The sequence below is a fragment of the Dreissena polymorpha genome, chromosome 5 (genome assembly GCF_020536995.1).
Source record: "Dreissena polymorpha isolate Duluth1 chromosome 5, UMN_Dpol_1.0, whole genome shotgun sequence".
Taxonomy (NCBI): domain Eukaryota; kingdom Metazoa; phylum Mollusca; class Bivalvia; order Myida; family Dreissenidae; genus Dreissena; species Dreissena polymorpha.
This window is the reverse complement of record NC_068359.1, coordinates 65,175,260-65,201,132: the sequence shown is the minus strand read 5'-3', so window position 1 is coordinate 65,201,132 and position 25,873 is coordinate 65,175,260. Positions and strand designations below refer to the sequence as shown.

Sequence of the window (25,873 nt, the reverse complement as noted above, 5' to 3'; positions counted from 1 at the left end):
AACTTTCTAAGGGACTACAAATGCGTCAAAATACATATCTTAGTGGAAAAAAGGTTAAAAGACAATTGTAATCATGTCATTACTTCAGTTCCCTACCTTTCTGTTCTTGCGTTTGCTGATGGTGCACAGAGAGAAGCAGATCTTTGCGCTGCGTGGCATGTCAGGAAGGAAGAGGAACTCCAGCCACTCGTTCCAGCGCGGGACATCCCAGTCCATCTCCTTGGTTAGCTGATTCTGACACAGTGACTCTGTCCCATGGTACAGGCCCGCCCGCACAAAGATCTGAAATTAGGGCAACAGTTTCTTGAAATTTGTATTGTGTTTTTTTCCAAATATTGTAAATAAATGAGTTTTGCTCTGAAAAAAAACAAGGTTTAATAAATGTGTGTAACTTGCTGTCCCAGATAAGCCTGTGCTTTTTTTTAAGTTGAACCTTACTTAATGTAATATTTAAATCACTGTTATTCTCAATGTTAAAGTATTTTTACAAACGCTTATTTTGATATTTTAGTCAAAACGATGCAAACTTAATGAATTAAACTATATGACTTATTTCCCTTGTTAACAGGATGGTAAAGTACAGTGTGCAATTATTGGAATATCTGGCTTTAAAAACAAGAGGGCCTAAAAGGCCCAAAGCCTCTGATCTGAGATAACAAGATATTATTGGGACAAATCTTCTGACCAAGTTTTATGAAGATCGGAAAATAAATGTGGCTTCTAGAGTGTTAACAAAGTTTTACTATAGCCATATTAGCCATTTAAGGAAAAATGCCCCGCCCCTGGTGCTCATGTTTTTAATACAACCAAAACCATTTTTCGAACTCATCCAACATATCATTGGGACAAATCTTCTGACCAAGTTTCATGATGATCGGAAAATAAATGTGACCTCAAGAGTGTTAACAAGGTATTACTATAGCCATATAAGGAAAAATGCCCCGCCCCCGTGGCGGCCATTTTTTCAACCAACCGGCATCTTTTTTGTCCAAGATATTATTAGGATGAATCTTCTGACTAAGTTTCATGAAGATTGGACAATATATGTGGCCTCTAGAGTGTTAACAAGATTTGACTATAGCCATATAAGGAAAAATGCCCCGCCCCCTGGCGGCCATGTTTTTCAACCAACCAGCATCATTTTTGAACTCTTCCAAGATATTATTGGGATGAATCTTCTGACCAAGTTTCAATAAGATTGGACAATAAATGTGGCCTCTAGACTGTTAACAAGATTTTACTATAGCCATACATGTATATAGCCATATATAAGGAAAAATGCCCCGCCCCTTGGCAGCCATGTTTTTCAAGCAAAGGTTACCATTTTTTAACTCAACTAAGATATCATTGGGACAAATTTTCTGAGCAAATTTCGTGAAGATCAGAAAATAAATGTGGCCTCTAGAGTGTTAACAGTGATTAACTATAGCCATATAAGGAAAAATGCCCCGCCCCGTGGCGGCCATGTTTTTCAACCAACCGGCACCATTTTCAAACTCGTCCAAGATAGTATTGGGATGAATCTTCTAACAAAGTTTCATGAAGATCAGACAATAAATGTGGCTTCTAGAGTGTTAACAAGATTTTACAATTGCCATATATAGCCATATAAGGAAAAATGCCCTGACCCTTGGCAGCCATGTTTTCAAGCAAAGGTAACCATTTTTGAACTCATCCAAGATATAATTGGGACAAATCATCTGAGCACGTTTCATGAAGATCGGAAAATAAATGTGGCCTCTAGAGTGTTAACAAGGTTTTACTATAGCCATATACCGAAAAATGCCCCGCCCCCTGGCAGCCATGTTTTTCAACCAACCGGCATCATTTTGGAACTTGTGCAAAATATTATTGGGATAAATCTTCTGACCAAATTTCATGAAGATTGGACAATAAATGTGGTCTCTACAGTGTTAACAAGATTTTACTATTGCCATATAAGGAAAAATGCCCCGCCTCTTGGCAGGCATGCTTTTCAAGCATAACCATTTTCGTAACCATTTTCGAACTCATCCAAGATATCATTGAGACCAATCTTCTGACCAAATTTCATGAAGATTGGACAATAAATGTGGCCTCTAGAGTGTTAACAAGGCAAATGTTGACGGCGTACGACGCACAACGGACAAAAGGCGATCACAAAAGCTCACCATTAGCACTCAGGTGAGCTAATAAGAAAATCCAGCCAAATTTCTGGATTTTAAATCAAATTGTTTTTACTAGGCATATATGATAAACAAACAAGTAATGTGTTTGTCAGAAACACAATCCCCCATACTGCGCCACGTTGATTTATTTTATTTTTTTATCATTTGGCAGGTACAGATAATTATCTCCCTTTAAAGCTTATTACTTCCCTTGCATTTGTTTTTTTTACCTTTGACCTTGAAGGATAACCTTGACCTTTCACCACTAAAAATGTCCAGCTCAATGAGATACACATGCATGCCAAATATCAAGTTTCTATTTTCAATATTGCAAAAGTTATCTCAAAACTTTAACCAAGGTTAAAGTTTTGGGACAGAATGACAGACAGACAGGCCAAAAACAATATACCCCCGATCATTCGATCCGGGGGCATAAAAACTGAACTTTGTTTACATATACTGTCAGACTAGAAGATTCTTATTTGCTTTATCCTGACATGTATTTTGGTTACATTATATGCACAAACACATATCTGGTTTTATCTGTGATCCATCTTTGTAGACTGTCAAAGTATGTGTTATATCTTTCTTTGTAAGCAATTTTTCAATTCATGTTCTCAAATATGGCCACAAGTCAATAATTCACAAATATGTGATTACTGTTACTTCAAAGTTGTGGTAATAAATGGAACCCATGTCTACACAGCTTTGCACAAATGGATCTCATCCAAATTTCTTTATGATCACACTAGAATAAGATCACAGTAAAATAAGACAATGACATGTGACAGGGGCAAAAGGACTTTAACCCTTTCAGTGCTGGAACCGAATTTTGAAGGCCTTTGCAAACAGTTTGGATCCTGATGTGACGCCACAGAACGTGTCATCTCATCAGGATCCAAACTGTTTGCTATTCTGATAGTATTCTTTGAAAAAAATCAAAGAAAATGCTAATTTTAGAAATACAGCAGACGACATTTTAGCAAAACACAAATTACCCAGCATGCAAAGGGTTAAGCTGTACTGTACACATTGGAACAAATGTTACCCTTTGCTGCTCAGAGACCCCTTTGACCTGTTTGTAGTACAAAAGAAAAACCAAATTAAATTATAAATCTTTTTTACTAGCTTCAACGTTTAAATGTTTAATTTCCAAACATAAGATACTGATGAGCAGCAAAGAGCATTAAACCGGAACAGACTTCAAAATACTCGCATGTTCTGGTGTTTAGCCTTTTATACTTTGCTTCTGAGCAGAAAAGAGTTTTTTTTAAATCCTACTGTATTTACCTTTCCACCTTGCTCTTTGACATTGACATTGGTGGCACAGTGGACCTTCATCTTGAAATTGACATGAATTCTGTCTAGGATGGAGATTGTCTGCTTGTTGCATGCATCATTCAATGCCTGAATACCTGTAATATGAATCACAGATCAATAATCTAATTCATGGAGAAGTAAGTGTGGGGGATATAAAGAGTCTGTCTGTAGTGGACAGCATTCAGGGCTTTTTGTTGCTGATTGTTAATCTGCCATTAACTAATATTCTCAATTGCAAATCAGTTTTTCCCCAGTCCAGTCCCACAAAGACACATTTAATTTATGGACTTTTGGAAATATAGCTTTTAAATGTAAAAATAAAGAGATTGAAGTTCTAATAAACACTCAACTGCAGGGAGCCGTTTCATCAACGATTTACGACTAGTTGTAAATTACGATTTACATAAATTACGATGTTTCAATGAAATCGCGTTTCATCAAGCAAATCGTAAATTAAAGTTACATAAATTTCATACATAAATATACGACTGGGTAAGGGCACCCGTAAATTAACGTAATGGCGGTCGTTTTTGTCATCCACGATGACAGGAGACGAAAAATTACCAATGCCAAGGCTTTTTAGGGAGAGAATTGTTCTCGAAAACCTAAGAGATGAGAACATTGCTTCGATATATCGTCTAAGTAAAGGCGGAATAGAGCGATTGTTGGTTTTAATCGGGGAAGACATAGCACCAACTTGCCGGCGAGCTCATCCCTTTCATTCCGTCGCTTAGGTATGTAAATAAGGTAGTCAATATAAATTGCCGCCATAGAGTCTTTTGATGATTTTTGCTTTGGCAGACTCAGATTTATTCTGAACGCGAATTATTTCAGCTAGTAAATAAGGCGAAGAAATCATTGATTTAAACAAGTATAATTATAAAATTGTATTTATTTTCAAACAGCAAATAAGTAGAATTTAACCCAAAAACTTTAGAGTAGTTGCCCCTTGTTTACTTAGCATTTGACAACTCGGATTTTGCAAAATGGTTGAAGAATAAGTCATTGTTGTGTCTTTTCTTAATAAAAGCATTCAATGATTACCGGTATTAGTTTAATCATTTATTGTTGTGTTTCTTTACAAATGACTTTATGTTTAACTCATTCTATTTTGTGCCGACGTGTACTTATCGATGACATTAAGAGCAAGCTGATTTACCCCACCCGCTAATGTTGAACTTGTAGTTGTTCTACTATTAAATGTTGTGATTGAACAATACTTTACCTCGAAATTGTTGATTATAACATCATGATCATGAAAATGAATATGACATCATGATACTGTTTGTGTTTGCTATTTCTAAACTAGTTTATTGTATTTGTGAGTTAAGAAGATGCTGATGGTACCTTATGTATTTAATAATTGTAGAAAAATCACCATAATTGTTTCTATATTGTTCTCATTTGATTACAATGTTGTTCGATTGGTCATTGTCAGCTCGGATACTAATTACCTGTACCCCCCGTACTCTTTAAGTATATTTACATGTAGAGCTAACCCTGTTACAGTTAATATACTTTAACATAGCCGGAAATTTAATGCTGAATGGGTTGTTGTAGGCTTAATTTTTTTTAATTATTTTAATTAATGTCAATTTTTTTCTCAAATAGTCTTTATATCATCGAAATTTATACTCAAAAAGTATGTTGATGCAGTTTTTTCAAAAGGTAAGTTTTATTTAGATAAACAATATCGCTTTACATTTATCTGTAGTGCACTGTACCACATCGGATTTTGGGCAGGAATACAACTCGGGTACAGTCTAATAAGGACTGGGTACGTTTAAGTATATTAACCTTACCCGAGGTACATGCAAGTATGCTTAATGGTACCAGGGGTACATGTAAGTAGTACCCAAGCTGTGAATAACCAATCGAGCGTGAGTAAAGTAGATTGTACCTTATGTCTTTAATAATTGCAGAACAATTACCTTAATTATTTCTATATTGTTTTCATTTGATTACAATTTATTTATTTGTCAAATTCAATTCTGCAGTGCTAAAAATATGCACCCCCCATCCAAAAATGTTATTTCGTGCATATTGATGTTGCTTTTTTATTTATTTACTCCTTTTCTGCATTCCTCCCTTTTGTGTTGGTAATGTTAACTTGAAATGATGAGCACTCTCATGTTAATGAATAACTTTTATTTTTTATAGATTTTGGTATATTGCATATTGCCAAGGGAGATGTTTACTGAGGTTTCCATGCCATTAATGTGCAGGCTGTTGCTGACGCCAGCATGAGGTAAATGTAAATACAGTATTATGATTCATTACCTTATCATTAAACTTGGTATAAAAGCAGATAAATACCATAAAAGGTTAAAATAACCGTAATGCTTATCATCTTTGACATCTAATAACAATTAGTTACGTACATGCGCAAAAATCATTAACTACCACAATAAGCACCATTAGCACTGTGTGATCAAGCTTTTGTTCTTTTATGTGTTAGCCAATGTAGCTATCAGTATTATCTTTAAATATTGTCTTAAGTTACATTATTTCATCTAGGTAACTAAAATATAGTGATTTGATAATACTTAAGCTTGTTTTGTGAAACTTATTGAGATGCTTACCTACCTTAATCTAACAATATTAACTGTGGACTGCTGTTTTATCAAAGACAAAGCAACTGCCCAATAAACTATTTCAATTTACAGCAATATCTGAGCACGAATGATGAGGGTCATCTGCTGGGAGATAGTGGGTATCTGTTAAGGACTAACCTGATGACCCCTTAACCTCATCCCTCCCATGCTGCGGAACAGGCCTACAATGACCATCTTTGTAGAGCGTGGGTAGTAGAAAGGGCATTTGGAGTGTTGAAATCACGAGATTGGTAACAAATTATATAGGTTGTGAAATATAAGTCTTATTAGTGCGAGATCAACTTACCACACAGTATTTAAATGAAGTATTACTGCCAATCTCTTTCTTGTGCCTCACAGTGTCTTAAATCAAAAGTAACTTCTAAAGCTTGATAACGTACAACTTTCAATTATCAAATTTTAGAATTTATATGTAAATTAACTTTTATTATAACTGAGGGTTGTTTGCATGTGTGAATATGATGTTTCATAAAAAAATGTCCGTTTAAATAAACTGATGATTTATTCATTTTATTTTAAATCTTAAAAAAAATTTTTGCTTATCCTCAGACACTATGTATGAAATATTGTTTACTAGTGCATTTAAATGATATTGTGCATTAATAGTGAATACAGGCACAAATAAAGTGTTTTGTAGGCTATATATTATATATAATTTATATTGAAATTAAATTAATGTCAATGGTATCAGGACAATTTAGTCACTTAGACAAATGTCTATGTTAAAGAAATACTTTTGATATTTGTTTAGATATCTGCATGCCACTTTTGATATTGATATAAATCAGAGGATTGTTTTGGTTATTTTAAGCATTCTTGTCACAAAATGTCACTCTTAAACACAAATTATTGACCTTTGGCATATTGTTTACAAAGGAAACATAATTTAATGAATCATTAAAACTCTTTAGACTCTGGCCCCCTATAATTCTAGGATGATTTTCAGGATTTTAGGTTTCTGCAAATTGACACCCCTGGTTATCTATCATCCGGAAACCATCTGGTGGACAGACCGACCAAGCAAAACAATATACCCTTTGAAGGGGGGCATAAAAAGTTGGCTTGTAAATGTATCGGTACTTTATTATAATAAGTGTGCTGTCTATAAATATGGATATTATTGTCATAAAAAAATAGAAGTTTTCCAGTATATTAGATTGTTTCTGAATGTATTTACTAAACTTTACCCTTTTATGATTCTCTGTTCAATTATTTAGTCATCTACTGTTAAAATATGTTGTTTACCTGTGCAATTTTTTTGTATTTTTATTGAAATGTTTATCATAATAATGTTTATGGTATTTGATAACAGTTGCTATGATACTAGTTTTCAATGAATAAAACACAAAGAACATTCACAAATATTTATTATTAATCAGGAAGTACAATATATTAACTGGGCATGGTATTATAATTCATATGACAATTTATATCTTACATATAGTATGTGTAATAATAAGTTTCATAGACTCACTGAACACCATCACATGTAAAATCAATTAAAAGTTCCAGAAACAATTGAGCAATTTAAAATTTCATTTTTTGGAAAGAGTAACCAGTTCCTCATGATTATTGCTTATGTCCCTCTGAATGGCATATCTTTCCCTTGACGCCATCAACATCTCCTCACGAGTTTTATTACTCTGTTGCTTCATTCTTCACATGTTGCTGCAAGCAGATAAATTTACTAGTTTATACATTTAACAGAACTAAATATTAAATACACAACATATGACACTATGGTCAGAATAAGTTAGCATGCCTACATGACCTGGTTTTGTTTCCGAAAGTTGGTTTTTGTATTGCAAAATTAACCTAGCTTTCTGAACTTAAACTCAACATTTGTGTGTGACACTAATGCTCTACATTCCAATTTCTTTTTTAAGTACATTGATGTCGAAAGAATTAAATAAAAAATACCTTGACACACAAGTTCATACTCTGGTAAATAAGTTACCGGTAATAAAGTTAAATGAAAAAATGCAGCAATACTTTATCCCCATAAAACAGAGTACAATGAAAAACAAAAGCACCGCATAACAGGTCTGAACGCTCGGCTGCGGGTGCATTTTTTAACGAATAAAAGCTTGTCAGAATTATTTTAAGGTCCCAGTGACCTTCTTAGACCTAGTGACCCAAATATGGTTGAGGCGTGTAGAACTCGTCAAGGTGGAGCTGCATATGAAGTTTCAAAGTTATAGGTGTAAGCACTTTGATTTTATGGCCAAAGTTCAATACATTGACAAAATGTTAAGGTTTGAGCATGACGCGGACGACACGACACGCTGGCTATTACAATACATTGGGTTTTCTCCGAAAACAGCCCAGCTAAAAATTGAAAACATAAATTGTTACATTTTCATTGTAGGAAATAATTAGCAGTCTGCTTTACTATATTCTATAGAAAAAAAATAATTACTATTTGTTGCTTCTGCCTTCAGTTTTATGTTTTAATGTAGCTGAGTGACACAACTTCTGTTTGAGTTTTGACAACCGTGTTCTCTGTCCATTCAATTTTGGTCCTTCAGCCAGTAATACCATTTTGTTTTCTGGAAAAAACAAAGAAATGAAAACTGCATTTGTGATCTTTACATGTAACACAGTTTTGCAGAGAAAGCAATATAAATCAATGTTGATTATTTACATCTTGTGAATCAACACTATAATAAATTATTGTGGACAATGATATTTATTTAATGCTTTCCGGTGGTTTATAGAAAAATATCGGTGGATTAAAACTGATAATTTCACTGTTTCAAACAATGAAAATTATCAGTGAGAATTATCGATAATTTTCACTGTTTACTGTGAAATGACGTAATTTATTTGACAAAATGACAACATAATCCCAACGACATTCTTAAGTAAAACTCTTTAACAATGTATATAAACTGCGAAAAAAGCATAAAATAAAAAGAAAATTTGTTGGATTCGGTGGAATATTGATTTTAATTCACTCCTGATCATAGAAATACATATTTTCACTTGTGGCTGCGCCACTTGTGAAAATATCATTGTCTATGATCACTCGTGCATTAAAAACGATAATCCACCAAATCCAACAAATATCCTCTGTATAATAGACAAACAAATAGCATTCTCAATGATATGACATTTGTTATTACTAAACATGTTGTGTCATGTGAATCTAATACCTTATTGAAATAAAATATTTGATAATTGAACACAAAATGCTGACATGACAAACTTTCAATCCATGATGTCTTGTTATTGTCAGCCTGAATTTCCATTTGTCTATATTAAATTATATTATTAAACTGTTAATTGATCTACACCACAGTCGCATTTTTGCATAGAAAGAACAAAACAATTAATCTTACCAATACCTTTTTATTCATGGATAAAGAAAATAAGCAAAAATAATCTTCATTCTTGTCAATATCAATTGCCGCCTTTAGAGTCTTTTGATGATTTTTGCTTTTGCAGACACTTGGCTGAAATAATTCGCGTTCAGATTTATCCTGAACGCGAATTATTTCAGCTGTCTTCATTCATGACCAACAAGTTCTCAACTCACATTTCAACCGTCTCCATCCCGGCATCCGAAATAACTTCTTTTTGCGTTTAGTAACGGAAGAAGAGTATACTGTCGGCCAAACAGCAATCGGTAGCCTTCCACACCGGTCTACACGTCGTTTTCCAGTGTTTGTTTTTGTTTCGATTCACAACTAGCATTGTTTTTGTTAGTCCAAATAATTAGACGTTAATCGACCACATATTTATAGGAGTTATGTTTTGTGCGATATTTTCCTTAGCTGACAGAACGCGCGAAAATTACGTCATGCAATTTTTCAGACTGTGTCACTATTTTTTTCGGTTACAAAATACGTATATTTAAGTAGTCGTATTTTATGTATGTTGCATTTACGATTTCGTTGATGAAACGGAGTTTATGTAAAATCGTAAACGACTACATTAATCTCGATACATAATTTACGATCGTATAAAAATACGTAATTATTGATGAAACGGCCCCCTGATACATAAATATTTATGTTAAGCTTTTTCTGTTTCATGGAAGTTTTAGCAATCGCACTTTAAAACATATAAAGCAGGCAAAAATATATTTTATCTATTTGAAGTAAATTGACACTAAAATTTCCAATTTGATGGAAATAGATCATATTCCTAAAGTGATGGGAAAATGCCATGTATAACCAGTATTAACCCTTTACCACTAAGATACATATCTTTACGCATGTGTAGTCCCTTAGAAAGTTACATTTTATTAAAGACCTTTCTTACTAAAGTAAAGTTTTAAAAGCTACATTTCCAACCCATAGCAGTGATTTTTTTGCCAGAAATTACAGCCGATATTCGGCTGCTTCCCAATTGCAAAAAATGACGTTTTTTCCCAAAAATTTGATTAAAATTTCCCAAAAAAAGACAAAATTTTCCCAATAAAGCCAATAAGATTACAATGTAATTTAGCAATAATTTCGAACGAGTGGCGATCGAGTTGCTGAGTCGTCGCCGAACAACAACTGACTTACGTATTTTTCGCGAATTTAGCCGCATACGATTTTACGTTGCTATCCACATCTCTCTCTATATTGCGGAGGATACCGACAATAGTCGATGTATGCCGATTGTAAAGGTTACAATATACTAAATCTTTTTGGAGTGCAATGCTATACTCTTTAAAAACCTGAACATCATTTATAAGAAGACACAATTCTCTGTGTGGGCACTTGCCATGACTTTATTTTAGAATGTTTCTTTGTGCATGTGGTAGGGAAAACATTGATGTTTAACAGAAATTCACTCATTTGCTTGCAGGTTAAAGACTACATGAGACTTTGACAGATGGCGGGAAACCCTCATCCACTGGTACGAACCCGGTAAATTGATGGCTGTAAAACAGTGACCGCTGATTCGCATCGAGTTCTTTCTTGCAAAACGCATGACCCCCCTTTTTTATTGTCTAAATCATTGCGGCTTGGAATGCTCTTTAAGAAAAGGTATGGTTATGGGGGTCTCTATGCGCAAAAGTTTGACTTTATTTTTTGTTGAAGTTATTGCTTTTACATTGAATTTGTGTAGGAAATCTTTTGGTATATTGTAACCTAAACTAGCTTTAGGTAAAAATGAAATATCATCTGCAAGTGCAAAATATGACTGGGAAAGCTGATTTTTGGTCATTTCTTAACAAAAGAGAAGAAAATAAGTGACTTAAATGCATGAATTCAGATAATTTGACCTGGAATAGTTGTTTTTCAAGTTGACCCCCACCCTGATATAGCCAAATAAGGGCTAAATTGCTTTTCGACTTGAATTCAAAGGCATATTGGTTGACCGTGTAGCGTTAGTGTGCTACATGAAGTCAGAATTCAACGCCAGGAACTCCGTGATCCAGTAACGCAACAATAGCTAGTGCATAAAGCATGAACATTCAAACAGAGCCCCATTTCACCGACATGGAATGGCGGACATTTTTACAGTTTGGACAGTGCAGCAGACACTTAATTGAGGCAGCCTTCATATTTAGTACAATCATGAACATAACAAGGTTTATTACTTCATATTATTCATAAAAATACACTAAAAATACTTAAATGCATGTTTTTTGCCATTTTATATCTATTTTTTATTGGGAATTTTGACTTTTTCAGGTAGAGGAATGTCTGCGACTAAGCCGAGGGCCACTGGATAAGGGTTGTTGATGGTAAAACAGGTAATAATACTTAAATATTATCATGTACGCAAGCAAATAAGCATATTTATGATGCTTAAGGTGTGAAATACTGTCATAATCAGGTTTGTGGTCACTCAAACCCTTGCCGCCATGCAATTCCCCGTGCAGTTTGTATGGATAGTTCCGCGTCCTGACACGTAAAGCTCGCGCTTTGTTGGCAGCAGAAGTTGGCACTTAACAGGTTTATCCTTGTTCCAAAGCATGTATGCAGTGCATCTGAGTTGATATGCTACTTGTAACCCTACAATTAGCTTGTGTTTGGTATTGTTTTCTCACGATATGCTTACAGTCATGGTCCCGGCTTGAAAGGATGTGGCGTCCGACTTAAACATAGGATTGTTGTAGCAAGTGTCCCCTTCATCATTTACCTTAGAGGGATCTTTTTGCCAAAATGTGGCACTTTCAGCAACCAGTTTAGTTTTTCATTTGGTACATGCTTCTCTCATTCAGTGATTTATGGGAAGTATTGACCTTATTTGCTTGTCTTTGCATACAAAGGTGACATGGATCAATGATATGTGTTGTGTTGAGAATTCTGCGGGAAGCTGTGTCCCCAGAAGATGTACTAGAAACCTCTTTCAGGAAGCCTGCATTGATCTGAGCTGCCTTTCTGCCCCTGTTACTTCATAGAACTTCATTTCTAAGCTTATAATGCTCTCCAACATATATGTATCTTGTTCATTTTAACCTTTCCTTCTAGTTTAAACCCCCAAAATGAGCATTTTTTTCTTTCGCTCAGTTATTAACGCCCATTTGGACCAGATTGCCACCATAAAAATAGTCAAAAGTACTTATTTTGCGCCCAAAATATGAAATTTTGTATTCTCTTGAACCTCTGAATGACAGCTGGCAGAGCATATTGACCATCTGCTGCAGTTTAAAGGCACCCATGGCATTATATGCTAGAATATACCATTTGCGACTGGTAAATAAATGGGCTCCGAGCAACAAGGCGCTTTCAAGATTTCACACTTTTATAAGTGTGAAACAACAAGTAATAGGAAGCTTATTGATTTCTACACTTCAAAGTATCTTTGATCTCTCATTTTTGCTTATTTGTTGTTTGTCTTGGATGAAATTGGATTTTTTTGCTGTGAAATTGACATTTTTGGGGGTATTTTTAAAAAAACACACACAAAAAAGACATTATCAAAATTGCTTGGAGTGAAAATATCTAACAAGTTCATTCTTTCCCCACCCCGCATAAGCCCCACGTGCCTGTCCATATGGTTTGTTTTGGTATTTTGTTGCAGATATTGAACACAAAGGCTTTAAATCTTAAAGGGACATTTAAGCTTTAACAGCCCTTAAATCGCCTTCTTCGGACCGAAAACACCCACATGTGAAAATGTGATCTAAAATGGCCAAATGGACAGATAATCCAGCCAAACTTAATATATTGGTGCAATATGAATAGGAAGATAATAATATGCAAGAAAAACACATTTCATTCAGAACAATTTTTTCCTTTAGGTTACAATATACTAAATCTTTTTGGAGTGCAATGCTATACTCTTTAAAAACCTGAACATCATTTATAAGAAGACACAATTCTCTGTGTGGGCACTTGCCATGACTTTATTTTAGAATGTTTCTTTGTGCATGTGGTAGGGAAAACATTGATGTTTAACAGAAATTCACTCATTTGCTTGCAGGTTAAAGACTACATGAGACTTTGACAGATGGCGGGAAACCCTCATCCACTGGTACGAACCCGGTAAATTGATGGCTGTAAAACAGTGACCGCTGATTCGCATCGAGTTCTTTCTTGCAAAACGCATGACCCCCCTTTTTTATTGTCTAAATCATTGCGGCTTGGAATGCTCTTTAAGAAAAGGTATGGTTATGGGGGTCTCTATGCGCAAAAGTTTGACTTTATTTTTTGTTGAAGTTATTGCTTTTACATTGAATTTGTGTAGGAAATCTTTTGGTATATTGTAACCTAAACGCCTGTTTTTACACACGCCCAAGATGGCGGCAAGCAGACGAGAAATTTGCGATGCGCGGCGAAAATGATAAATAACATTCAAATTAACAACGGATATCATATGGTTATTACGGAATAATTTAATGCGTATGTCAATTAACGCAAAATATAACGTTTGAGATAAAAACAACAAATATTTATTACAAATCTTCACAGTGAATGGCATCACGGAAATCAGTGTTGGGAAATTGGAGTTAGTCTACCGTTACTCACAAAGTTAATGCATTTAAGATGAGTATTGTTCGAAAATGGAAAGAGACAAACATGATATGATTTATATGTTAGTGGATCTGTGTAAAATCAGATTCATATGCATATTCTGCTTTATTATGTTTGTCACGCTTTACAGTTTACTGAAATAGCATTGAAGTGCAAGATGTTGAAAGGTAAAGAAATGAAATAAATTATTTTAACTCCATATAATACATCATTAACATAGCAAGACCACTAAAGCGTTTTTTTTATAAATATGTGTTAATGTTTTCACCATATGATATTTAATTTAAAAGAATACTGAATTAAATTCTTACTGTTAAAGAGGTTATGATTAAATGGTATATTTAAGAATCTATATAGATTATTGCAAGTTCAATATGAATGTGGAAGGATATTAACTTAACATTGTCTTCATTGTAAGAACACATTAAATTAGTACTTTATAATATAAAAATGCTGTCAAACATACTTTAATAATTTTAATTCTGTTCTTATAATCATATTTATAATGTTTCCCAATTTCATGGTTTATCACGCTATTTTTCCCAATTTCATGGTTTATCGCGCTAATTTTCCCAATCCAAAAGGCTCAGGCTGTAAGAAAAAAAAGCAAAAAAAATCACTGCTTAGTTACGGATGAGCAGCAAACAGCATAAAACCTTACTTGCAGGTTTTTCTGGTTTTATGCTGTTTGCTCATAGCCATTTTCACTTTGCTTCTGAGAGGGAAGGGTTATAACAGCAAACAGTGAGAAAATGCTCTCGTAGTACCCAATGAAATGATTTCGTGAAGATATAATGAAAACAAGAGATCTGTTTGCCAGAAACACAATGCCCCCTATTGTGCCGCTTTGAAATAAAATTTCAATATATCATTTGGCAGGTTTAGAAATTATCTCGCTTTTAAAGCTTATTACTTCCCTTGGGTTTTGTTTTTTTTACTTGAAGGCTGACCTTGAACTTGACCTTTTTACCACTCAAAATGTGCTCCTCCATGAGATACACATGCATGCCAAATATCAAGTTGCAATCTTCAATATTGCAAAAGTCATGGCCAATGTTAAAGTTTTCAGACGGACGGACGGACAGCCGTACGGACTGACGGACAGCCGGACAGTTCAACTGCTATATTCCACCCTACCGGGGGCATAATTAGTGAAATTTAATGAACACAATAAGAACAGCATCAGAGACCTCTGTATTAAGATTACTGTACATATAGCCGGCTAAACACATGTGCGTAATGTATCCTGCCAGGTTAGCATGTGTGGTCTGCACATGCTTATCAGAGACTTGTATGGAATTTATTTGCATAAAGCAAAATTCAGTCCAGGCGGAAAGCATTGTCACTGATAAGCATTCACATACTGAACCAAACGATTCTTAGACTTAAGTCCAAGAATAAAGAAAATTCTTTAAATTAGAATATTCAAGAATTTCTTTAATTTTGAGTCAAACTCTGCAGTAAACATTTCTATCTATATTATTCTTCATAAAGAACATTTTGTTAATGACATAATTACCAGTGGAGGCCTGTATATATTCAAACACTGAACACATTTTTCTTGGTTCTAAGTCTATTCTTTTTTCTTAAGTCTAAGAATCGGTTGGTGAATACGGGCCCAGGCTAATCTGGGATGGCACTTTATGCACATGCCTTAAGCCCTGTTTTCCTGGCGAAAGGATCATATGCAATATGCATACCTTTCTGTACATATGATGGAACTGTGAAGGGTATATCCCTGATTGTTGCATAAACATTGTCCTTAGTCAGAAGCATCAATTGAGGTATGTTGCCAGTCTCTATACATTCACGGATACACTGAAATAACATGAACGTATAATACATTTTGGTCCAACATGAAAATTCCCTGCATAAAATTTTACTACATGTATATATGCTGTGAAAAGGGGGTTTTATGCATTTGCGTAAAGTGTCATCCCAGATTAGCCTGTGCAGTCCGCACAGGCTAATCAGGGACAACACTTTCTGCTTTTATGATATTTTACGTTTACAGAGAGTCTCTTCTTAGCAAAAATCCAGTTTAGATGGAAAGTGTCATCACTGATTAGCCTGTGAAGACAGCACAGGCTAATCTGGGACCACACTTTATGCACATGCATTATACCCCCTTTTCCCAGAGCAAGGCTTATATGCATTTCAAAAATAAAGGTTAAAGGTCTGTTCTAAAAGGATTCCCTCAAATAATTAAGTAGACAACATTTATCATAAATTAGCACCCTTTTGGTTTTATCAATTCACAAAAGATATCCATGTAGTAATAAAATTATTATTATTATAAAGTATTGACCAATTATCTTTTATAATATGTGGAATACGTTACAAAACATAGTTAAACGAATTTTCGGTACCTCTTTGTATATATCAACCATACATTGTCTTGTTGTCTGCTATCATTTTTTTCTAAGCGGTCTTATGGACTCAGCAATAGCTCACTGCAATTTGCCTCGAGATAATTGTTTTTTGTTTTTTTTGGTATATGCTGAAAACGATCACAACAAGAGATGTGTTTGTCAGAAACACAATGCCCCCTATTGCGCCGCTTTGAAATAAAATTTTAATATATCATTTGGCAGGTTTAGAAGTTATCTCCCCTTTAAAGCTTATTACTTCGCTTGGATTGTATTTTTTAACTTTTGACCTTGAAGGATAACCTTGACCTTTCACCACTCAAAATGTGCAGCTTCACGGACTGACAGTTCAACTCCTATATGCCACCCTACAAGGGGCATAAAAATGCGACCACAAAAGACATTATATGCCCATGGGCATCATATGCACAGATTATGGGCGGGAAAGGGATAAATAAAGAAGAACTAAACAAGGTCTTTTAGTGTAAATTACCTTATATTGACTAATTGGATATCCTTCAAACAAGAAATCATCACAGCCACAGACTTTGAGAACATAGGTATGCGAAAATGCCTCTATACAGCGCTCCGTTTCCACTCGCGACTGACCCTTTGCCCGACCCCGTCGTCGTATGGTCTCCGCGATAACATCAATTGGTTTGGCTGCATGGGAGATTCGAACGGTGTACTTGTTACGGGAGCTGTCTGAGTGAACCACCCACACGCAGACTAGAATCTGTTTATCTATTTTGAGAGACAAAAGCATCTATAAACAGTCAGTCAATAGCTTACAGAAAAGCAGAAATTAAAATGGTAGGAGCTATGCAAGAACATAGGACACACAGCCTTAAATGTGTTAATCTGAAAATAGAAACAGTAACATACCATACAGGGGTGGTGAAAAAAACATACTGAAGCAAGTAAAAATATCATACTGGGCCGGTGAAAAAAACATGATGGGATGGTGAAAATACCATACTGGGGTGGTAAAAAAATACCATTTAGGGGTGGTGAAAATACCATACAGGGGTGGTGAAAATACCATACAGGGGTGGTGAAAATACCATACAGGGGTGGTGGAAATACCATGCTGGGGTGGTGAAAATACAATACAGGAGTGGTAAAAATATCATTCAGGGGTGGTGAAAATATCATGAGGGGTGGTGAAAACACCATACAGGGGTGGTGAAAATACAATACAGGGCAGGCCTTTTCCGCCCTATGCCACGGGTCCGAATTTCGACCCCATTGCCAATGCAAATCTGGTTGTTTTTTTTCCCAATTGAATTTTTTTTATAAACAGTAAAATATATTAAATTGATTATTTAAGACTTTCCTTACTTGCCCCAAAATCTGGCGTTTCGTGCGATTTTTTTCCCTCAAAAAAGGCCAGGCCCTTTCCCCAAAATCAGATTAAAAAACCAGCACTTATCACACATGTTCATTATATTTTGTAAAATTTTAATAATATGTTATCAAGATAGTCGTCATTAGCCAGTTAACAGCTCCTTTGAAATATAAGAAACACTATTTCCAAGCGATTATTTTTCCCAATTGAGTCAGTTTTGCGATTAATGTTTTTCCTAAAATGGGGTTTTTCACGACGTAAAATTCTCAAAATTCCAGTGTGGCGTTTTCCCAAAATGGAGTGCAAAAGGCCTGCAGAGGAGGTGAAAATACCATACTGAGGTGGTGAAAAAACCATACTGGGTGGTGAAAAAAACATACGGGGATGTTGAAAATACAATACAGGGGTGGTGAAAATGCCATATAAGGGTTGGTGAAAATACCATACAGGAGTGGTGAAAATACCATACAGGGGTGGTGATATAAATTGTTAGTGGTATGTATTGTCCATGATGTCTATATTGTCACTGGCATGAATAACCAAGTGACAAATTAGCAGTTAACCTGCTTAATGGACAAGTTTTAACTAGCTGATTCTGACAATATGATGACTAATTTATAGTGGAGTCCATTTATTTCATGGTATAATCTGCTAGCAGTCATTTTTTCGAGTTTACAAATAAAACAAGGGAACAAATTGTCACAAAACAAAGTTTTCAATTTGAAAAAACAAGATGGCCAAGATGGCCCTAGTTTGCTCACCTGAGCGGAGTCGGTTCATTTAATCTTTACCAAATGTCAAACTTGACCTAGATATTGTCCAGACAAACATCCTGGTCAAGTTTCGTCATTATTTCATCTGCGAGTCATGTATGAAGTTTCATGATCCTAGGTGTAAGCATTCTTGAGTTATCATCCGGAAACCATTTTTCTAAGTTGAGTCACCGTGACCTTGACAGCCATTGTGTGAATACGTTTTTTGGCACTGTGACCTTGACCTTTGACCTAGTGACCTGATAATCAATAGGGGTCATCTGCGAGTCATGATCAATATACCTATGAAGTTTCATGAACCTAGGCATAAGCGTTCTTGAGTTATCATCCAGAAACCATTTTACTATTTCAGGTCAACGTGACCTTGACCTTTGACCTAGTGACCTGAAAATCAATAGTGGTCATCTGTGAGTCATGATCATTGTACCTATGAAGTTTCATGATCCTAGGCATAAGCGTTCTTGAGTTATCATCCAGAAACCATTTTACTATTTCAGGTCAACATGACCTTGACCTTTGACCTAGTGACCTGAAAATCAATAGTGGTCATCTGTGAGTCATGATCATTGTACCTATGAAGTTTCATGATCCTAGGCATAAGCGTTCTTGAGTTATCATCCAGAAACCATTTAACTATTTCAGGTCACCGTGACCTTGACCTTTGACCTAGTGACCTGAAAACAAATTTGTATAGTAAAATTTATTTTAATTAGTTATTACTTACCTGCTATCTAATTGCTACTTACGATCCTTAGGAGTAAGTAGCAATTAGATAGCAGGTAACGTAATTAAGCTATTAAAATCAATGGGGGTCATCTTCGAGTCATGATCAATGTACCTATGAAGTTTCATGATCCTAGGCATAAGCGTTCTTGAGTCATCATCTGGAAACCATTTTACTATTTCGGGTCACCGTGACCTTTACCTTTAACCTAGTGACCTGAAAATCAATAGGGGTCATCTCAAGTCATGATCAATGTACCTATGAAGTTTCATGATCCTAGGCCTTAGCGTTCTTGAGTTATCACTCAGAAACCATTCTACTATTTCAGGTCATCGTGACCTTGACCTTTGACCTAGTGACCTGAAAGTCTATAGTGGTTATCTGCGAGTCATGATCAATGTATCTATGAAGTTTCATGATCCTAGGCATAAGCGTTCTTGAGTTATCATCCGGAAACAATTTTACTGCTTTGGGTCACCATGACCTTGACCTTTGACCTAGTGACCTGAAAATCAATAGGGGTTACTGCGAGTCATGATCAATGTATCTATGAAGTTTCATGATCCTAGTCATAAGTGTTCTTGAGTCATCATCCGGAAACCATTATACTATTTCGGGTCATCGTGACCTTGACCTTTGACCTAGTGACCAATGTACCTATGAAGTTTCATGATCCTTGGCATAAGCGCTCTTGAATTATCATCCGGAAATCATCTGGTGGACGGATGGACCGACATGAGCAAAACAATATACCTCCTCTTCTTCAAAAGGGGGGGGGGGGCATAACGAGAAAACTGCCCCCCTCCCAGCAGCCATGTTATTCAACTGACCGGAACCATTTTTTAACTCAACTCTTGTATCAAGGAAACAAATGTTCTGAGCAAATTTCATGAAAATGGGGCCAAAAATGTGACTTCTACTGTGTTCACATGTTTTCACTATATACATATAGAGAAAAATGCCCCGCCCACTGGCAGCCATGTTTTTTCACTGATCCCAACCATTTTCAAACTCGTCCTAGATATTAATAAAACCAATGTTTTGACCAACTTTCATGATGATTGGGCAAAAATTGTGACTTCTAGAGTGTTTACAAGGTTTCTCTATAGCCAAATAGGGAAAACTGCTAAAATATACATATATAGGGAAAACTGCTACTATATACATATAGAGAAAAATGCTTCGCCCACTGGTGGCCATGTTTTTTCACCGATCTCGACCATTCGAGAGGGAATGCAAAGCTCATTCATGGCCATTTTTTACCTTTGAACTCAAAGTGTGACCTTGGAGATATCGACGTAATTCTTTCGCACAACACACCGTCTAATGATGATGAACAAATGTGCAAAATGATTTTAAAATCTCACAATTTACGACAAAATTATGGCCCGGACAAGCTTGTTCCGCCAACCCGCCCGCCGACATTCACCAATCGGAAAACCTGATTAACAATAAGCTACTGCAAAACTCTAACCCATTCCTTCTTACCTTGTAGTTTTTCCTCTAGATGTGAGGGCAGTTTAGCAGAAGACTCGACATCAGGGGGATATAAGTACAGGGCCAAACTGTGCTTGCCGTCCCGACGTCTTTCCTCGAACGCCTCCTGACAGATTTTGAGAATGTTGCGTCGGAACGTCATAACTTCTAGGTCCTTCATTTCATTGAACTCATTCACAGAAATGCCGATAGCTGTGCCTGGAAGCATTTTGATTATGAGCATGAGCAAGAACTGTTTTTAAAACAGATTTTTCAGTTTCAATATGCAATTATGGCTAAGTTTTGGCAGTGAAAGGAATTTTCTATCTGTGTTATTGCAAAATTTGACTATTGACCTCAAAGTGTGACATTGATGTAGGAAGCTGTTTATTGCACGTGATGACATTGAGGAAGGAAGATGTTTATTGCACATGAAATGCTGTTTCCTTGTCATCTGTGGTAACCTATCTTAACTCTTTACCATTAAGATACCTATTTTCACGCATTTGTAGTCCTCAGTAGATTACATTAATTTAAGACCTTTCTTACTATATTCAAGTTGTTAAGTTACACGCAGGCTGTTCTGGTTTTATGCTGGTTGCAAAAGCCATTTTCACCTTGCTTCTTAGTGGGAAAGAGTTAATATGAAGTGATTAAGATGAATGACAAACATTGAAGTCCCAACAAACTCATTTATGGCCATATTTGAACTTAGAAAGATCTCTTAAGTGCGACGTTGACCATTTTAATAGAGAGACTAATCAATTTATCATGTCATAAAGTTTTGCGTCTGAGTCATTTAAAATCCATGAAAATATGGAAAGATTATTGCAGAGACAGTAATTTTTAAGCTGTACTATGACTTTTGACCGCTTCAGAGAACCCATGTTCAGACTATGGTAGGCCAAGATACATGTATTATAAGGACAATTGTTCGGACCAAGTTTCATAAAAATTGATTTGTAGCACATTGTTGGCAAAAGACACTGCATGCCGCCAGAGAACCACCAGCAATAATAGCTCACAATAGCGCACCATGAGCACTCCATGCTCTGGTCAGCTTATAAAATAATCATAAGTTAAAGAAAAATAATTAAAAAATTGAATCAAATTCTAAAATAAAAGTGTTATTTTTTCTTTGAGACAAGGCCCTTAATATCAAATGAATTACCAATTTCATAATTCTGCATTTTCTCCTCACGGTTCCCTTTTGGCTCAACAACCTTCAAAATAGGTTGAAAGAGACGCAAATCACAAAGGCGGCGAGTTTCGTCATAGAATTCCTCTCGCGCTGCATCTTGGGTGATGCCGACAAATATGTAAGATGATGGATCCGTAAGTTTGTGAAACAAGGGATATTTCTTTGCTTCCATCCAAAGATCGGACTTAATTTTTTCCATTGTGGCATCTCGATTGCACCTGGAAAGGCAGAAGATCGAGTATGAAGTTTCTGTGATTAACCATTCCATATTGAAAGCAATTAATGACTGAGAGTGATTATAATCCCCACAGTTTGTTTTTTAACCATTTTAGGAACGGGGCCAGGTCCCTATGAATTGGGAAAATTTGTGGCGCTTTGACTAAAATTGGGATATAAGTGTTGTTACTGTTGTGCTAAAAAAGGTTTAAAATTGAGGATGGAAAGAAGTATTATTTTTACTAAGATTGAACTTATATTAATTCTGAATGGGAGATAAACAAAATGTTGAAATCTAAAAAAAATATATAAAAAACTTTTAAACATTTTCAATTGGGAATTTTTAGGTCCCATTTAGGAAAAATATATACTTGTTTCCGTTGGGAATGGGGCTGAATACCGATTTTAATCAAACAAAACAAGAGGGCCAAGATGGCCCTAGTTCACTCACCTGAGAGGAGTCAGTTCATTCAATCTTTACCAAACATCAAACTTGACCTAGATATTGTCCAGACAAACATCCTGGTCAAGTTTCATCATTATTGAACCAAAACTCTGGCATATGGTTTGATTATGTTTTTGTAAGATTTGACCTGGTGGCCTATATTTTGAGTTGACCCCCCTTACCAAACATCAAACTTTGCTTACAAAAATAAATATTATGACCAAGATTCATAAAATCTGAAACTAAATTGTGACCTCTACGAGTGTTTACAAGGATTTTTTACAATATAATGCAAATTTGGACAATATAAGGGCAATAATTAATTATTTGATATATATAAAACCAATCTTTTCACCAAGTTTCATGATGATTGGGCAAAAAATGTGACTTGTAGAGTGTTAACAAGCTTTTATATAAATATAAGAAAACTCCCCCCCCCCCCCAGCTGGCCATGTTATTCAACTGACCAGAACCATTTTCGAACTCAAATCTAATATCATAGAAACAAATGTTCTGACCAAATTTCATGAAAAATTGGGCCAAAAATGTGACTTCTAGAGTGTTCACATGTTTTTACTATATACATATAGAGAAAAATGCCCCGCCAACTGGCTTTTTTCACCGATCTGGACCGTTTTTGAACTCGTCCGAGATATCAATAAAACTAATGTTTTGACCAACTTTAATGATGATTGGGCAAAAATTGTAAATTCTAGAGTGTTTACAAGGTTTCTCTATAGCCGAATAAGGAAAACTGCCCCCCCCCCCCCCTGGCAGCCATGTTTTTGAACTAACCGGTTTCATTTTCGAACTCAACTCTCATATCAAGGAAACAAATGTTCTGACCAAATTATATGAAAATTGGGCCTAAAATGTGACTTCTAGAGTGTTCATATATTTTCACTATATTATTATACTTCTAGAGAAAAATGCCCCGCCCACTAGCGGCCATGTTTTTTCACTGATCTATACCATTTTCGAACTTGTCCCAGATATCAATAAAACCAATGTTTTGACCACCTTTCATGATGATTGGGCAAAAAGTGTGACTTCTACAGTGTTTACAAGGTTTCTCTATAGCCAAATAAGGAAAACTGCCCCACCCAATGGCGGCCATGTTTTTCAACAGACCGGAACCACTTTTGAACTCAACTAACATATTATTAAGACAAACATTTTGACAAAGTAACATGAAGATTGGGCATGAAATGTGACTTCTACAGTGTTTACAAGTTTTTTCTTTTTTTTGACCTAGTGACCTAGTTTTTGACCCGGCACAACCCAGTTTCGAACTCGGCCAAGATTTTATTGGGGCAAAGCTTCTGACCAAGTTTCATGAAGATGTGACAACAAATGTGGCCTCTAGAGCGTTTACGAGCAAATGTTAACTGACGGACAGACGGACGGACTGACGTACGACGGACAAAGACAGGTCAGAAAAGCTCACCTAGCAATCAGGTGAGCTAAAAACACTGCTCCACATACTTACACACATAGAGCCTTGGAGGTCAATGCATTTTAACTTTTCATCTTCAAGTAAGGCATTTAGATGTGGTTCTTGTGAGCAAAAATCCATCTCATAATCAGAGCTCTAGATTAGGGGCCTCTGCGTATTTCAAAAATAAAATCACTAGAATAAACTTTTTTTTCATGTGAGCATCAGTACGGCAGGGAACTATATTAGGTTAAACATTTTCATCTGCATACAAAAGCCCAATAACTCAGTGGATCCTTAAAAAGGGATGCAAAAACAGAGAAGCAATTATAACGAGAGTGAATATAAACTGCAGGTTAACCATATAACATTTTGATCAGTGAAGAAATAAGCTGAAAAGGGGACCTTTCTCATGCTTGAAGAGACAAAGTCTTACTCACCTCAGTGGAATGATAAGACCTGTGGGCATGAGGCAGTCCACAAAGATCTGCTGGGGCATCAGATGGTGGCCCCATAGCTCTCCGGAACTGGGCGGCATCTCACCTCAAGTGACTACAAGTTCCTCTGAACACTACTAAACTTTTTTATTAATTTAGCTTCCGGTGATTATCAAGGGCTTCAAACCTGGTGACCGCACTGACAGACTTTCATGTGTAACTTTATCGAAGCAAGTACACTTTCCCAGTTTAAGGAACTGGCACCTTGTGACAACGTAACAACTTTTCACGTTTCCTGGTTTTAGGGTTTGTGTCACTTTTATAAATCTTATTCACTTCTGGATTTCAAGGCTTGTGTCGCTGTTAAAGACCTAGTACACTTTCAGTTTTCAAATCCTTTGTCACTGTAACTTATGGACCAAATACACTTCTGGGTTTTCAAGGCTTGTGTCACTGTGTTAAGGACCTATAGACGTCTCAGTATGAAGATCTACCATCCTTTGTCTTTGTTATGTTGCCTCTCCTTGAGGCCTGTCCTTTAAGGATCCCATGTGACCAGTTTGTAACGAGTATGCTGCTTCCTTTAATAGCTATACACCCCTCACTGGACTGAGAGTCTTCAAGAACAGCGCATCATGCATGAACCTGGAAGCAAAGAATTCAGAAGAACAAATGTTTATTAGTTTAAAATAAGAGTGATTCATATCTAGGCTAATCAAGAAATGTGCCCATAATTATGATGCCCCTGCTAAACACATCTGAAAAAGAAATGATGGTTGGGTGAACAGTCATCGTGTGAATTTTTATCAACAACAAAGTACACAAATTAACAAAGGGCAATAACTCTTAAACTTAAGGAGAGCAAAAGATTTTGTTAATGCATGCACAGCACATACGATCAATTTAATCTAATGCTAAAGTATTAATTTGATACCTCTAATCTTTCCGCTCAGGACAAAACCAACTTGCACAAAATAACAAAGGATAATACAAAGTTGAAGACATAGTTTTAATATATACTGTAGTTTAACTTGTTATGTACTGTGCATACTCATAATTAATATAAAGTTTCAAGTAATACCTCTTTTAATTTTCAACATATGCTTCAGACATATTTTTAAGATCACACATTAATTAAGAGCAATAACTATAACAACAAGTGAGGAAGAGTTATGGTTTTTATGCACTGCATATTCCATAAATCTGAATTCCCTACAATACAAATTAAGTTTCATATTAATACCTTGTTTAACTTTTAATCGTATGATAGGAGCAAGAATCATAGTTCTTGAGCACTGCACATACCATACACATGTACATGTGATCTACCAAATTATCAGGTTCCAAGATGCTACTTGTTTTTTTAAATTAATACATGTACAACAAAGGGCAAACTTCAAATGCCCTAACTCCAAAGTTGCATTTGGCTTGAAATTGATGTCCAG

At 35.7% G+C, this 25,873-nt stretch overlaps 1 protein-coding gene and 1 long non-coding RNA gene across 4 annotated transcripts in view; one reads left to right on the top strand and one right to left on the bottom strand.

The window, feature by feature from the left end:
• Nucleotides 1–25,873, bottom strand: part of LOC127881822 (phosphatidylinositol 4,5-bisphosphate 3-kinase catalytic subunit alpha isoform-like) — a 66,438-nt gene that overhangs the window by 22,307 nt on the left and 18,258 nt on the right. For all 3 annotated transcript variants that reach the window (XM_052429959.1, XM_052429961.1, XM_052429960.1), the window contains exons 2-8: nucleotides 24,432–25,073; nucleotides 21,866–22,113; nucleotides 20,707–20,913; nucleotides 16,867–17,117; nucleotides 15,705–15,822; nucleotides 3,438–3,562; nucleotides 97–282 (exon numbers count right to left, since the gene is read on the bottom strand). In XM_052429959.1, coding sequence (XP_052285919.1) covers nucleotides 97–282; nucleotides 3,438–3,562; nucleotides 15,705–15,822; nucleotides 16,867–17,117; nucleotides 20,707–20,913; nucleotides 21,866–22,113; nucleotides 24,432–24,529 — 1,233 coding nt within the window. In that variant the 5' untranslated portion in view covers nucleotides 24,530–25,073. The remainder of the gene's footprint in view (nucleotides 1–96; nucleotides 283–3,437; nucleotides 3,563–15,704; nucleotides 15,823–16,866; nucleotides 17,118–20,706; nucleotides 20,914–21,865; nucleotides 22,114–24,431; nucleotides 25,074–25,873) is intronic.
• Nucleotides 10,759–13,739, top strand: LOC127881825 (uncharacterized). The gene is made up of 3 exons (XR_008050302.1): nucleotides 10,759–10,933; nucleotides 11,716–11,777; nucleotides 13,454–13,739. It is a non-coding gene; the product is annotated as an uncharacterized LOC127881825 (long non-coding RNA).